Source organism: Rhagoletis pomonella, unplaced genomic scaffold (assembly GCF_013731165.1).
Source record: "Rhagoletis pomonella isolate Grant_MI unplaced genomic scaffold, Rhpom_1.0 Rhpom_scaffold_00655, whole genome shotgun sequence".
NCBI lineage: Eukaryota > Metazoa > Arthropoda > Insecta > Diptera > Tephritidae > Rhagoletis > Rhagoletis pomonella.
Window position 1 is genome coordinate 37512 of NW_023459209.1, and position 14492 is coordinate 52003.

The 14492-nt window shown below is 34.9% G+C and overlaps 1 protein-coding gene across 1 annotated transcript; it reads left to right on the forward strand.

Annotated features, from left to right (window-relative positions):
* The first annotated feature begins 8323 nt into the window (after window positions 1-8323).
* On the forward strand, window positions 8324-10147 carry LOC118751343. Its single transcript, XM_036486147.1, has 3 exons — window positions 8324-8355; window positions 8498-8739; window positions 8867-10147. The coding sequence occupies exons 1-3, from the start codon at window positions 8324-8326 to the stop codon at window positions 9265-9267; spliced, it is 675 nt and encodes a 224-aa protein (XP_036342040.1). The 3' UTR covers window positions 9268-10147.
* Window positions 10148-14492: the final 4345 nt, after the last annotated feature.

Genomic DNA, 14492 nt, shown 5'->3' on the forward strand with positions numbered 1-14492 from the left:
GTTTTTTGTTCATAACTTTTAAATGGTTAATAATATTATCTCCCCCCCCCCGGTCCCCCCTCCGGATTGTTATTAGGGGTGCCGAAACGCGTCGTTTGGTACCCCTCCCGACTTTTCCGCACCTTTTTTAGGGGTTGTTACCCCACCCTAGAGAATTACCTTTCACCCTTAAGATGTAATATTTACAATTACATACGTGCAATATTTATATTTACATATATACATTTTGTTCGGAGTTGAAGTTTCCCTACATATACAACACGATAGTATACGATACTTTCGAAAATATCGATAGTATTTTTCAAACTATCAAAACTATCGAATGGCGTCACTATCGATAGTTTTGCAGTTCTAGAATAGTATCGAGTATTAAAGGCCCTATACACGAATCGATTTATCGGCCAACCAGTTGGCCTACCACTAGACGTTGGTGGTAAATAAGTCGTGTGTAGGCAAGTTGGCAAAGGGCGCATTCCAAAACGTCAAAATACAAAGCCCCTTTTATTTCTAAACCTCAGGAGATTGTAATGCCAAATGTGTGCAACCACGGTTGGATGCTAGTTTTCCCCTAGGTTGCGCAAGTCAGACTTTTTCCTCTAGTGTCGTGTAGAAATAAAAAAGACTGATGCTTTGTAGTTTGACGTTTTGGAATGCACCCAAATCTTCTTCAAGTTGTTCGTCAGGTTGGAGTAATAGGGCTTTCACACGTGGCGATTTTTCAGGCAACTTTTAGATGAAAGCAAAAATCGCCTAGTCCGAACGGCATTTCAACTAATCGCTTTCAACAAAGTTGGTCGCCAGCCAACTTTGAGCTCGTTAACCTTTTCTTCCTTGCAACCCTGTGTTTGTTTACATTCTGTATCAGTGTTGGGAAATGAAATTGTTCCTTCAGTACGAAATCTATACAAAAAATGTACTTTTCGGCTATAAATTCTATACACTTTTTAATTCGCTCATATATTTTCTTAGTACATTCCCTTCAAGACCAATGATTTTATGGTATTCATGAGAAAGTTTTATCGTTTATGTACATACGTTTACGTATTTTACACTTTTGTAAATTGATTCCACGTGCACATGTACTGCATTTAACGCAAATATGTATGCACACATTTTCATTTATACATCTTAACAAAAAGCATATTTAAGTTATTATTAATGGATAAAAGAGACATTTTCTTTGGATTCAGTACTAAAATTTGACATTTTAATAGCATTTCAAGTGCTTATCAAAACTTTACGACAAGATTTGACCATTTATCTTAATATTATTCAATTTTAATTATTGTTTGTAAAAATACTGTTTATATTTTAAGAAAAGCCGTACAAATCCAAGGTTCAAACTTTGTGCAACATTAAAAAAACCAACACACTTTTGTAAAAATTTCTAGCTTTTTAATTCGATTTCCTAGATTTATTTTGAGTGTGCGGTTTTTTAGCCCATTAAATTTTAATATAACTAAGTTTTTTAAGATTTCTTTGATGAAGATTTTCTCCATATAAAAAAATCGTCGAACACACTTCGTATGGAAGAAAATGGCTGACATCGTCGACAAAAAAAATTGCCAAGTTCAACGGTAAGTCCCAGCTACTTTAAACATGCACTTTATTATACTAAAATTGAATGGGCTAAAAACTAACGAATATTAATAAAGCTCGAAATTTTTACGAAAGTATGTTGGTTTTTGGATGTTTCGCAAAGATTTAATCTTGGGTTTATACAGTTTTTCTTAAAGAATACATTATATTTTATAAACAGATAATTAAAATTAAAGAATAATAAAATAAATAGTAAAAGTCAATATGTGAGTGCCGTAAAGGTATTATATTTAAGAAAATCTCTTCTTATAACTAACGAAGACTTTGTTTCTATATGAAACTGACTTCGATATTTTGTTTTAATAAAACTTAGTATCGAAAAGTTTCTTTAAAAATTTGCCTAGGCTATATTATACTGGTTCGTTCAAGCCTTTTTTCAAAACTTACAAAGGTAAATACGAACAGGCGAACAAAACAGAATACATAAAATTTCTTGCTGTGAATTTTCAGAGCTATATATTTTTAGTATTCATTACAAAATTCTACTGCGTAATAGGAAAGTATATTGTAAATGAAATTGTATCAACCAAGTACAATTGTACCAAAAATGCCAACACTGTTATGTATCAGTGGCGTAGCCAGGATTTGGCGAAGGGGGCGCCTAAAAAAAATTTGCATCGATAACTTAAAGTTGTGATACACAATGGCTAGAGGCGTCGCACTATAGGCAAAACACGAGTTTTTTTTTCAAAATCGTAGATCTTCGCTTAGAAAAGGTATAATGGAATGAACATTTTTTAATCGTGACTTCTACCATTTTTTCAAATTATTGTTGCTTTTCCACAATAAGTTTTCACTAAAAACGGCCTCAAGCTCATACAAATTGTTGAATGTGAAGACACATGATCATATAATATAGGAAAACTATAGAGAAGTTACAACAACAATAACTTAACCCTCAAAATGCCGTTCAAAATGTCACTTTTTTTTAATTTTGGATTTTGGCTTCAATTCCACTAGAAAACACTATATTTAATACACCATTACCACTGTTTCTGAAAGATTTCTCTTTATTTCATCTTAAGACTCGATTCTTGGGACATTGGATGCTGTACCCGAGTGGCCAGATCGGAAAAAGAAAAGCTACCTTTAAACTCTAATAACTCGTAAACTATCAGCTTTCACAAACAAATTTATATAACAAAAATGGATATACTGGTCGATATCTTTACGAAAGTGCAGCATTTAACCCTTTAATGCAGAGTCTGTCATATATGAAACGCTTTTTAACCCTTTCAAGGCAGAGGCAAAATGGTTCTCAATATGTTTTCAACGTACTTTTTATTTATTTTTATTTTATTTTTTAATATTTATATTTTTTTATTTATTTATTTTTTTTTTATTATTGTTTTACTATGGAAAAATTTTCTACGATTAATATCTACGTCAACATGAGAAAAAGCACGTTCAAACGCATATTAAGAACCTTTTTCCTCTGCCTTGAAAGTGTTAAAAAGCGTTTCATATATGACAGACTCTGCATTAAAGGGTTAAATGCTGCATTCCATTATCTCTTTTCTAAGCGAAGATCTACGATTTTGAAAAAAAAACTCGTGTTTTGCCTATAGGGCGTCGCCTGTGGGCATTCTTTCATATATGTATGTATGTGCCGTTTCTACCGTTATATATTTTTTATCTACTCGGTTATTCCCTGGGGAATTCATGCTTTATTTAAATTTAAAAAATTAAATTACTACACCATTTTAATTAATTAGTGAGTAGTCCAGTTTTGTTTTGTAGAAGTTTCGTTAGTATACACTTCAGTTTTTACACATTGAATATATCTGCATATATATATATTTACGCGTATCTATTTACAATTGTTTATGTACAAGTCTACAAAATCTTATTACTTATAAAGCGATTTTTAATCTTCGTTGCTTAACACACATTTTTTTAATTACTTCTTGTGTTGTAATCGGCACATCACTATGTACCGCTAACATCGTTAAACCATTCAGCCGCTCCTTAATTGTATAAAAAGAAGGGACAAATAAGATAGCATATTCAACAATTGAGTAGTCCACTTGCAAAGTGCGCTATGTAAATTTTTTTTAGATTTTTAGTTTTTGGTGGGTTTCATGTCCACTAACAGCAGAGTGAAAAATTTTTCTATATTCTGAAAAAAATAGCATGAAATGTTAACTACTCTTGCAAAAGTCGCTATAATATTTATACACTTTCAAATGTGTACCCTTCGTATGAACTTGGAAAACTGCAAGCAAACGTGGTAGTTTCGGTGCCTAGTGGAAGAGGACGCAAAAAAGAAGCAAACCAATCTTCCTAGAGGAGAGAACGCGAAAAGCTAAAAAAAGCAAGCTATGTAAAAGTAACTGTTTCAAAACTTGCAATATTAAATTTTTAAATATAAAATTTGCAAATCTACCATACTCCATTTTTATTTTTTTAATGTTATCAGGCTCTTATTTATCCAAATTTTCAGGTAATAAAAAAATATACAGTTCGGATGTTACTTGTTGTCGTAGACGTTTTTTTTTAATTTATGGTTTACTTTTATAAAATCACATAACGCTGTTTGCAAGTGGACTACTCATATATTCATTAAAAGATAATTTGTCATCCGTCTGAAATAAAAAAAAATGTTAAATCAGAAGGATAAAATAGTATTGTGTTATTAATTCAAAAGTAAATAATTGTAGTTCAATGACGAAGGGGGGGATCTATCCTCCCAAACCCCCCTTCCCCCCTGGCTACGACACTGTTCTGTATACAAAATTTTTTTTCTTTTTTACTTTTTTACTCTTATTTTATCTTTCAGCTTCGCTAAAAGCACTTCTACCAACGCAGGGCTTACCAAATTTACGCCAATTGATAAAATTTTGCGATTTAAATTCATTTCAATTATGTAAATAACGATTCGTGTTGAATCGAAAATCGCCTCGTCTGAATAGGGATGGCAACTTTTATACTTTCAACTTCTCATTCAACTTCGTATTCAACTTTTGTTGCCTGTAAAATCGCCTCGTGCGAATGCCCTATAAAGTCCAAAATTTTTGATTTTTGAGGCAAATTGGTCAACTTGTTGCTCTGTGTGTAGAGAAGTTGGCAACCTAACATGCGATTCCATTAAGGCGCATTAAGGTTAACATGTGTTTTTCGGTTCGTTTCGCTAGTGAAAATGCGTATAACTTGGGCGGTAGCAATAACAAATTCATAAAAATGAGAAGCATTCCCAGCATAGCTTAAAAGGTTGGCAGTGCTGTTGTGTTGTTCACAGTTCAAAAACTCTCACTCAAATGAAATCGGCCAACTGGTTGGTGCGTTTGTAGGCACGATTGGGAGAAATAGAGATTGCGCCAATCGCGGTACCGCTAATCCGCTCTTTGTGATTTTGACATAATCAGCTGTGTGCGTGCGTCATCTTGGTACAATTGATGATTGTGAGCATACGAAAAAACCAAATTACAATTTTAATATTTGTGCGTTAATATTCCTGCGTGGTTTTAAACAATTATTGAGACATTACAAAGCAAAATGAAGTGGGCAAAGTGTAATAGTGAAAACAAAAGGAAAGCGTGCGATATAAGTTTCTTTTCGTTTCCTACGGACGCAAACCTGGCGAAAAAGTGAAAGCAGTTCTGTCGGCGAAGAGATGCATTAAACACCAAATCGAGCTTTGTGCTATGTGTGTGAGCTATGAGTTTCTACATGGAACTATGTTGGCCTTTCCTTGGTGAATTGTAGTAGGTATATTTCCATGGTGAATGTAGACAGTTGCTGATTTAGTTTGCTGGCAATGGCATACATACAAAAGCAGTTTCTACAGTAAATACAATTTACATTTATACAAGGTGGTGTTGCTGGCGAATTTAGATTTTCGCCGCGGTACTTTCTTATGTCAAAATGATGTGTATGTTGTAAACAAGGCGAATTCATTTTACAACAAACACATCATTTTGACATTAAGAAGTACCGCGGCGGAAATCTAAATTCGCCATCAACACCACCTTGTATAAATTCGCCTTGAGTAAATAGATACATGAACTTCACTACCTACTTATTTTTGCTAGTTCCTGATTCTTTTTAGTGCTGGTATGGGGTAATGCACCAGTGGATACGGTCCCCAGGCGCTAATTCAAGCGGCATCTTACCGCGCTGTTACGTACCTAAAACAAAACAGTACCCAAATTATTATACATTTAAAAGTTCAGCTTAAATTATGTTTCACTTACATAGAATATTTGTTTCCAAAGAAGCCACACTCATGCATCCTCTCGGAAATGGTGCAAAAGTCGTCAAATCAAAGCTGAAGACTCAACAGGTGTGGAGTTTATGGTGGTTGGCTACCGTGCACAAATATAAATATGCTCTCTGCATGGCTTTTAACAATGTATGCTTTGGGGCGAGTCCAAAAATTCACTTTGCTGCACACCTTCCTTTTGGTCTACATTAAATTGCAAACACTGTTAATACATACATTTTTTCATGTGCTAAAAATCGTACTTACCTAAAGGGCTACATGTCCAAAAATTATTGCTACGTGTTCCTAATTAATCAATCTTTGTATATTTATTGAATCCTGCAAAATTGGCTCATGTAATATTAATATTAACACATCTCTCGCAATTGCACCAAGATGACGCTCAAAAATCCTCTTTCATAGGCGCAATCTTGTATTCAATCACTCTTGGTTTGTAGGGAATTTCGTTAAGTAGGTTGGTCAACTGGTTGGCCGATAAATCAATGCGTGTGTAGGGCCTTTTAAGCGCTGGTTATACTTAAGGTAAGACCGCATTAAGCGACGCGACACTGCAGCGGCACTACGCGACACGGCGCGACACTTTTTGGTATATCGCACTGAAACTGCAGCGGCGCGACACTTCGCTGCAAATTTTGTTATTTATTTGTGTCAAAACCTTCAAACAAGATGGATGCTAGTGACGCTGATGTAATGTTAATGCCTTTTATTTTTATTTTCCGAATTCTTCTCAAATATTATGTTTCTTTACATTCAATTTTCTTCTTGAATGAATGCATGTGAATATTCACTCACAATTGGAAATCCTATTACTTCAAGTTAAAAATATAGTACGAAATGTTATGTCGTTCCGCTAGGTATACCGCACTATGTGGCACCGGAAGTGCGCGACACCACGCGGCGCGACATTTTTGCCTAGTTGGTCAACTTTGCCGCGCAGCGTCGCGTCGCGTAGCTCCGCTGCAGCGTAGTGCGGTATGCTCCATAAGAATACATGCAAAGAATATTTTTCCGCGCTGTGTAGTGTCGTGTCGCGTCGCCTAGTGCGGTCGTACCTTTACATTGTATGTGCAGGGCATAGAGAAGCAGCGCATGTGAAGCAGTGGTGTAATTTTAGGGCTCTTAAAATGATTCGAATAATTCGATTATTCGAATGTTCGAACGTTCGATCTTAAATTATTTGTACGATTGCTAATCGAATGTTACTATTTGAATAGTTGATTCTCTTCGAATAGTCGCAAAGCTACGATTATTCGAATACCTTCTTAAAATCGAATATTCGATCGTTGCAATAAGCGTTTTTTGTTAAACAAAAAAAAAAAAAAAAACAATTTATAAATTTTGTGTGTTTTGTGAACATAAGTGCAAGAAAACTAAGTTGGGTGTGCAGTTTTTTTTACGAAATGCAGTGATGGTAAGCAAGTTACCTGCTCCATTTGTGGAGCAGTCCTTAGTTTCCACCACTCCACTTCCTCGCTAAGCACTCACTTGAAACAAGTCCATAAGAAGGAACAGATTCGTGGTGGTGGCATGTAAGTACAAATAAAGAAATGTATATGTTATAAGCAGGGAACGGATTTTATGGAAATTGCCTTTTTTCTGCTAAAGAGATAGAGTATATTCGATTAAGAATGTCCACGATTTAGCTTTCCCTGATTCCATATATACACAATTGATGTTGCCTTTTTTTGCCTTTTTTAAGATATTTGCCTTTTTTTGCCTTTTTTAAGATATTTGCCTTTTTTTGCCTTTTCTACCTTTAAAAAAAGTGATTATAGAATTTACAATTTTTTTTAAGATAAAAAAAATACACATTACCCATGCGGCTTATAGAAGCGCAGAGACCTCTTGCCAAATTGGTGTTGGTAAAATTCAAAGCCGTTTTCTCAGCTAACGAAGGCTTGGAGACAATAAGGGGAGTGGATAAAATTGTAAAGGGCGAGGAAAACGCCCTTATTCCTGATAATATGAACGTTTCAAACGTTCCATATTTAAATTGGGCTCCACTTGTATCAACTTATGTCGAGCACACATTTAGTACATGCAAGGCTTTTCTTCGCGAAAATAGAATGAAAATGCTGCCAGAAAACTTCAAAATGCATCTTGTGGTTTAATGTTACTACAACTATACAGATTAAAGTTTTATGAGTTAGAAACTCGAAAGGATAAAATAGTCAAAGATTCAAAGTACAAATTTTTCATATAATGAAACTAGTTCATAGTTTTTCTCTTTTTACTTGTAATATAAACATTTCTAAAATAAATGTATTTTTTTATTTTTCCTCGTATTTTCTGTCTTTTTTTAATTGCCTTATTTTGCTTTTTTTGCAACACTTAGTGCCTTTTCCTGCCTTTTTCGCTATTTTATTTTGCTTTTTCCAGCCTATTTCGTTACTTTATTTTGCCTTTTTTATAGGTTTTTAGGTCCTAAAAATCCGTTCCCTGGTTATAAGTAAAATATAGCGCACAAGCTTGTTACACTTAGAACACCGGACACGAATATCGATGGAACAAGTGGTGAATGCGTTGAAACGCAGGCGAGCACCTTGGGTGGCCGTAAGAGAAAAAAGCACGACGACGTTCATGACTGCACATTTGAACGTCAAGAATTGATATCTCGTGGAGTGGTACGCCTAATCGCAAGTAACATGTTACCAATTTCTTTCGCTTCCTCTGAAGGCTTTCGCGACTTTATGAAGTTAGTGGAACCTCTCAACAAAGTATACTCTCACGCTTACTATTGCTTTATAATGACGTAAGAGAAAAAATTTCAAACGATTTGACGGAGGTAGAAAGCGCATCAATTTCAGTCGACGAATGGACATCAAGAACTCAAGATTGTTATTTATCAGTCGAAGCCCAGTATATTGACAAACAGAGTGAATTATGCAAAGTTACACTTTGTAACGAGCAACTAGAAGGTAAATCTATTAAAATAACTACCTTGTATGTAGATATATAAAATAAAGACATACACTCATACATACATGGATAATTTGTGTTTTGATGTTAAAACATTTCAATTGTTTAAATAATTTGTATTTATAGACCGACCAAATGCAGAAAACATTGCATCGGCCGTGGAAGTAGTTTTACCCGATTGGAACATATCCGACAAAACGCAAGCGATAACGCACGACAGTGCATCAGTCATGAATGCAGCAGCACAACAACTTTTTAATAAACGAGACAGCATCAAGTGCAGCGCTCACCTTTTGCAGCTTGTGATAAAATACGCCTTAGCAGCTGTACCTGATTACAATAAAATTTGCAAAAAAGGACGAAACATAACAGCATATTTTCATCGCTCAAATATTGCCAAAACTGCACTTGCAAACCGCCAGTTGGGGATAAAGGAAAATCGACTCGTACAATGCTGCGACACGCGTTGGAACTCCAAATATTACATGTGTGAGAGGCTGCTTTTGAATCGAAATGCAATCGCCTAGTTTTATCAGATCGAACCGTTACAAAAACTTGCGATGCGCTGAGGCTAGAAATGCAAGAGAAGGAGTGGAGTGAAATGCAGAACTTGGTTGACATTTTGAAACCTCTTGATAAAGCGACTGCAGTGCTATGTGGGGCCAAAAATGTGACATTGTCTTTAGTGCGACCTTTAATACACCGTCTTATTGAAAATCACATGGCCGCAACGTTGGAAGATGATGCAAATAAATATATATTCAAAGATACTGCCCGTTATTCCCTTTTTCAAAGGTTCAATTATGGATTGTGTTATAGAAGAAGTTTCAGCTGCAACCATTTCCTCATTTCTAGACCCCACATATAAGAACCTTAATGATGAAGATTCGCAAACAAAACATAAGGTTTATGACTTTATCAGAAGCCAACTTCAAGTAAGCAATGTCATGAACGAAGAAACCGACAGCGTAGTACATACCGACATGGATTTTTTGTTTGATGGTGAAATCCCAACGAATAATGTTATGTCACAAATCGACTCTTATTTGGCTGAACCTCAGATCGGGCACAACATTCACCCCCTAACATGGTGGAAAAATCACCGTGCTATTTATCCAGAACTTTTCAAATTGGCCGCAAGATATTTGTGCATACCAGCTACATCGGCAGAGTCCGAACGAACTTTTTCAATTGCTGGGAATATTGTCACGCCACGTAGAGGTTGTTTGTCACCGCAAAATGTTAGCCTTCTAACATTCCTGTATAATAATAAGCGTTTCTTCACAGATATGGGTCCATTTTAATAACTTAATTATTCCTCTTAGAAGCTAAAATGCATTTTATGTGATTTTATAACCTGTTCATTTATATTGTTGCTGAATAATTACAATATTTTCTCAAAAAAACTTATAATCATACATTTCAATCTTATTAAATATGTACACACATATTTATACATACATTCATACACACATTTCAACATTCGAATAATCGAGCACCAGTTATTATTCGAATAATTGACTACGAGCAGGTTATTCGAATAATCGACAGTGGGCGATTATTCGAATACTGCTAATCGAATTTCACTATTCGAATAGCATCATATTCGAATAATTCGAATATTCGATTACTCAAATCTCAAGAGCTCTAGTAATTATTCTCAGCATAGAGCGCATAATTTCCCAGAATCAGCTGTTCAGTGTAATCAGTTAGTCTGTTCCAGTACTCCAGCATTTAGTTATGTAAACATAACTGAAGAATGCTTTTTCTAGCTTAAATGAAGTCGACACTAAAGATGCTGCTTTTTGTCATAATTTTCAATGAAATGGCGGCAACTAACTTTATAATTGACTTTGTTTCGAATATAAATATGCCCCAATGTAGGTAGTAATTCCTGTAAATCTGATGGGTATTGGAACAGACTAATGAGAGCAATGAAAGTGGCATCTCTCTTTGAAAATGTCACATAGCGAAAAATCAAAATTCTCCAAACTTAGCTGCCATGCCCTGTCATGCGCTGCGTAGGATAATCGTTTGTATGCAAAGCTCATTAAACAGATTCTGAATATATGTGACAAATACACACAAGGTGAAATTAGTCAAGAACGTAAAGGTGAAATTAGGCAAGAACGCAGAACTTATGCTTAAACGCTACCTGTATACGGAGAATTTTGTCGATTACTGGAGCCCTCAGTATTGCTTACTCGGGTTTGCGTACCGGTAGGTTTACGTTCTTGACTAATTTCACCTTTAAACTACCGGTACGTAAACCCGAGTCAGCTTACACGATCTGTCTTACCAGAGCGCAATGTAAATGAAAACTCAACACCGCAGAATTTTTCTGTAGTTGTAGCCCGTAGCGCAGGAATCTGCGGAATTTAGATGTCAGCTGATTTCTTCCTTCTATAGATGGTTGCCACTTCGTCAGTTTTGCAGATGGTAAAAAAGTTATAAGTTCCTGTTCAAAATACGTTTAAAATATTTGAAATTTAATATCGAATAAGGTTTTTTGCTGAAAAATAAGTAGTTTATATTTAGCTAGCATCTATTATAGCATGAAAAATTTTAGTTGAAAATGTAAGTTTATGAAAAGGCATTGATTAGTGGCAACACTGTAGTAAACAACACTGAGGGCTCCAGTAATCGACAAAATTCTGCATATACAGACAGCGTTTCAGTATAAGTTCTGCGGTCTTGACTAATTTCACCTTCAAGTCAATTTGACGTATCATCAGTACCGCTTGAAAATAAATTTGAAGGAGATTATTTTACTCGGGGGTGGTTATGCCCCTTTGTTGACGATGTTTACTTATAAAAACTGAAACTTTAGGATGAAGTAGTAAAATCTGATTTTAAAGCTACCTGGACATTAAAAAACCGATTTGAAAATTTTTAAAATGATTATCAATTTATTATTTTGGAATGTTTAACTCAAACGTACATATATCTCAATTTTTCACTGGGTAGAGGTTTACTCACTATTCAGTTAAAAAGGAATAAATAAATATATTTACTCACTCAAAATTGTAGTGACCAATTGAAGTGACCTTTATATAATATTCGCAATGTTCATTTGAAATATTTTTCGTTAATTTTATTTTTTAAAAGTAAAGCTCATTATTTAACAACAACTATTTAAATCCGAATTCCAAGCTTTGGAAAAAAATTAAAAAAGCAAGAAAGTTTTATTAGAATGGTAAGCTTTTTAGTTTAAATTTCTGCAAATTATCTGCCCACCAAAATACCCATGTAAAGCTTTTTTATTTAATTGATCTCTTTTTTCACATAAAAGGCGTCAGTGCGACATTTCTATAATTAAATTGGTTACAAAATTCATGAAGTTAAATGTAAACTGAAAATTCCCTGCAATTTTCTTTTAACGTTCCGACACTGCGATTTGTTTTGAATTCAAGTGTCATTACAAGCTTTTTTTAACTTGGTCATCCCGTGGAAACTTCCAATCGATTTTAAATAGTTAAATTAAGGGGATAGTTTTCCTTACTTCTGATGTTCCCAAGGAGCCATTGATGTTTCTGGTGCTCAACATATTGTCGATCCAGAGAGTGATCAATGGGTCCAGTCCTACAGCCACCATGGAGTGGTGTATGGATGCCAAATTAACATTGTTAAAGGCGCCCTCCACGTCCAGGAAGGCTGCCAGCGCATATTCCTTGTGATTCAGTGCTTGTTCTATACTCCCAACAACCTCGTGCAGGGCTGTTTCAACCGACCTACCTTTACGGTAGGCATGCTGAGCACTATAAAATTGTTAAAGCTGCCGGCGGTAGTAAATAAGATGTATAGTTGCAGGCGCTAGTAAGAGAAATGCCGGAAATCAACTTCAACAGTGTTTAAATTGCCAAACCGTTAAGTTTTAAGCACTTCTGTTAAGAATTACATTACTTGGTTTCCTCACACAGGGAGTTATGGAAATACAGAGTTACAATAAGTCCCCTTTCAGATACGTCAAGTCTTGCTTTCAAGTCTGCTCGTTCATTGGCGAAGGAGGTGGGAAGAGAGGGCAAGAGTACAGATACCTCCGTACCGTCAATTCGTTTCAAGTTTTCTTGTCTCCTTTGATATTTTCGTTTCTTCCCATTTAAAGGCCAAGGACTTGAATTCAATTAAAGTTCACGCGTGTGGAAGCAAATAGAAAACACAAAAGAGAATGCGAAAAAAATTGCTTTCAAGACTTGACGTGTCTGAAAGAGGACTAAAAGCCACGCATAATTCATATGCATGCATCTTAAAAGTGTACTTCTACTATCGCGCATGCGAAAAAATTTCAGTTAGTACGATCAGGGTTGCCAACTATACTTAGCTATGAAGTGCCATATTGAGGATAAAACAGTGCCAAAATGTGCCAAATAGAAAAATAAAAGCGAAAAAAGCTGCCATTCTTTTTAGTTCTTCTCATTTAGCATTAAAATTACAAACACATTCCTAAAACAAAAGTCCAATGCAAAGTAAGATAAACCAGTTGTATACACTATAGAAATTAGAAAATTTTAGTTGACAAAAGGAAGTACACGCAAAGGATTTTACAAAAATTAATTGAAATATTATTATTTTTCGAAAAAGCCAAATTGAATAATTAAGTGCCAAATTGAAAAATTAAGTGCCATTAGAAGTAAAATAGTAAAATGGCACGGTTTGAGCCAAGTTGGCACGATGGTACGATGTGTTTCTTCTGAATACTGTTAAGGCGATGTGGATAATGCTGCATAGTCGTGTGCCATGGGATGGTAAAGGTAAACGGAAAATAATTGTCTATATTTAACATACCGAAGTGGTCAAAAGGCTTAGGCCCAATTTAAGACGGCCTACTTAAGTAGAGATTGTTGATTAACTTTCACTATTCGTTTTCAGATCATACATTTAATCTGAACTTAAATGGCCAATATTGTCTATTTAGATATGAGATATGGGTTTGTACCAAACAACCAAGATTGATTGGTAGGTTATTTAATCAATCCCACCAAATCCCACCAAAAAATAATCATCTGTTCAGCACAAAATGTAAACAAACACGCAAATTCAACAACAATTTCAAGGAGCACGCAGCAGTGTTGCCAATTGATTGGCATATTTAAATAAAGTTGATCTGAAACCCAACGACAGCTAAATGGAATTTAAACAGCAATCCACAAATTAACTTTAGTGCCGTTTAAATATTCATTTGAAATTGGCCCTTAGGGCCCGTTGTTCAATGTCTGATTAACACAAATCGGAAGCTCCGGTTAAATACGACAACTGCTTTATCGATCACATGTTATATGCATGATGGTGAAATCTTCGATAATGATGTACTGGTGATAGCCATACATTGAACAACGAGCTCTTAACTTAGATGAAAATGCTTCAGTGTAAGATAGACTTTACATTTAAAGAACTTTTCTATTTAAAGCAACAAAATAAAATCTTTATAAGAGCTGTTTTCATTATGTAAATGAAAATAAAATATATAATGTAAAAAAAATATTTTTTAAAAACAAGCTTTTATTTAACATGTACAATCAAAGGAGTAAAATATAATAGTGTAACAAAAGCTTTTTAACAAAAAATTTTTAAAACTGCACTAAAATGAATAAAATAAAATAAGTTAAGCTTTCGTCAAAGTTACTAGACGTCATTATGGACATTTTACCTCCGGTTTGTGATAACCGGATATTGAACGGCCCTTAGTCAATTGTCGTTTGACAGCGTGAAGCTCTGCAGTGCGTTGCGTTTTCGCCAAATATTGTTAATCAAA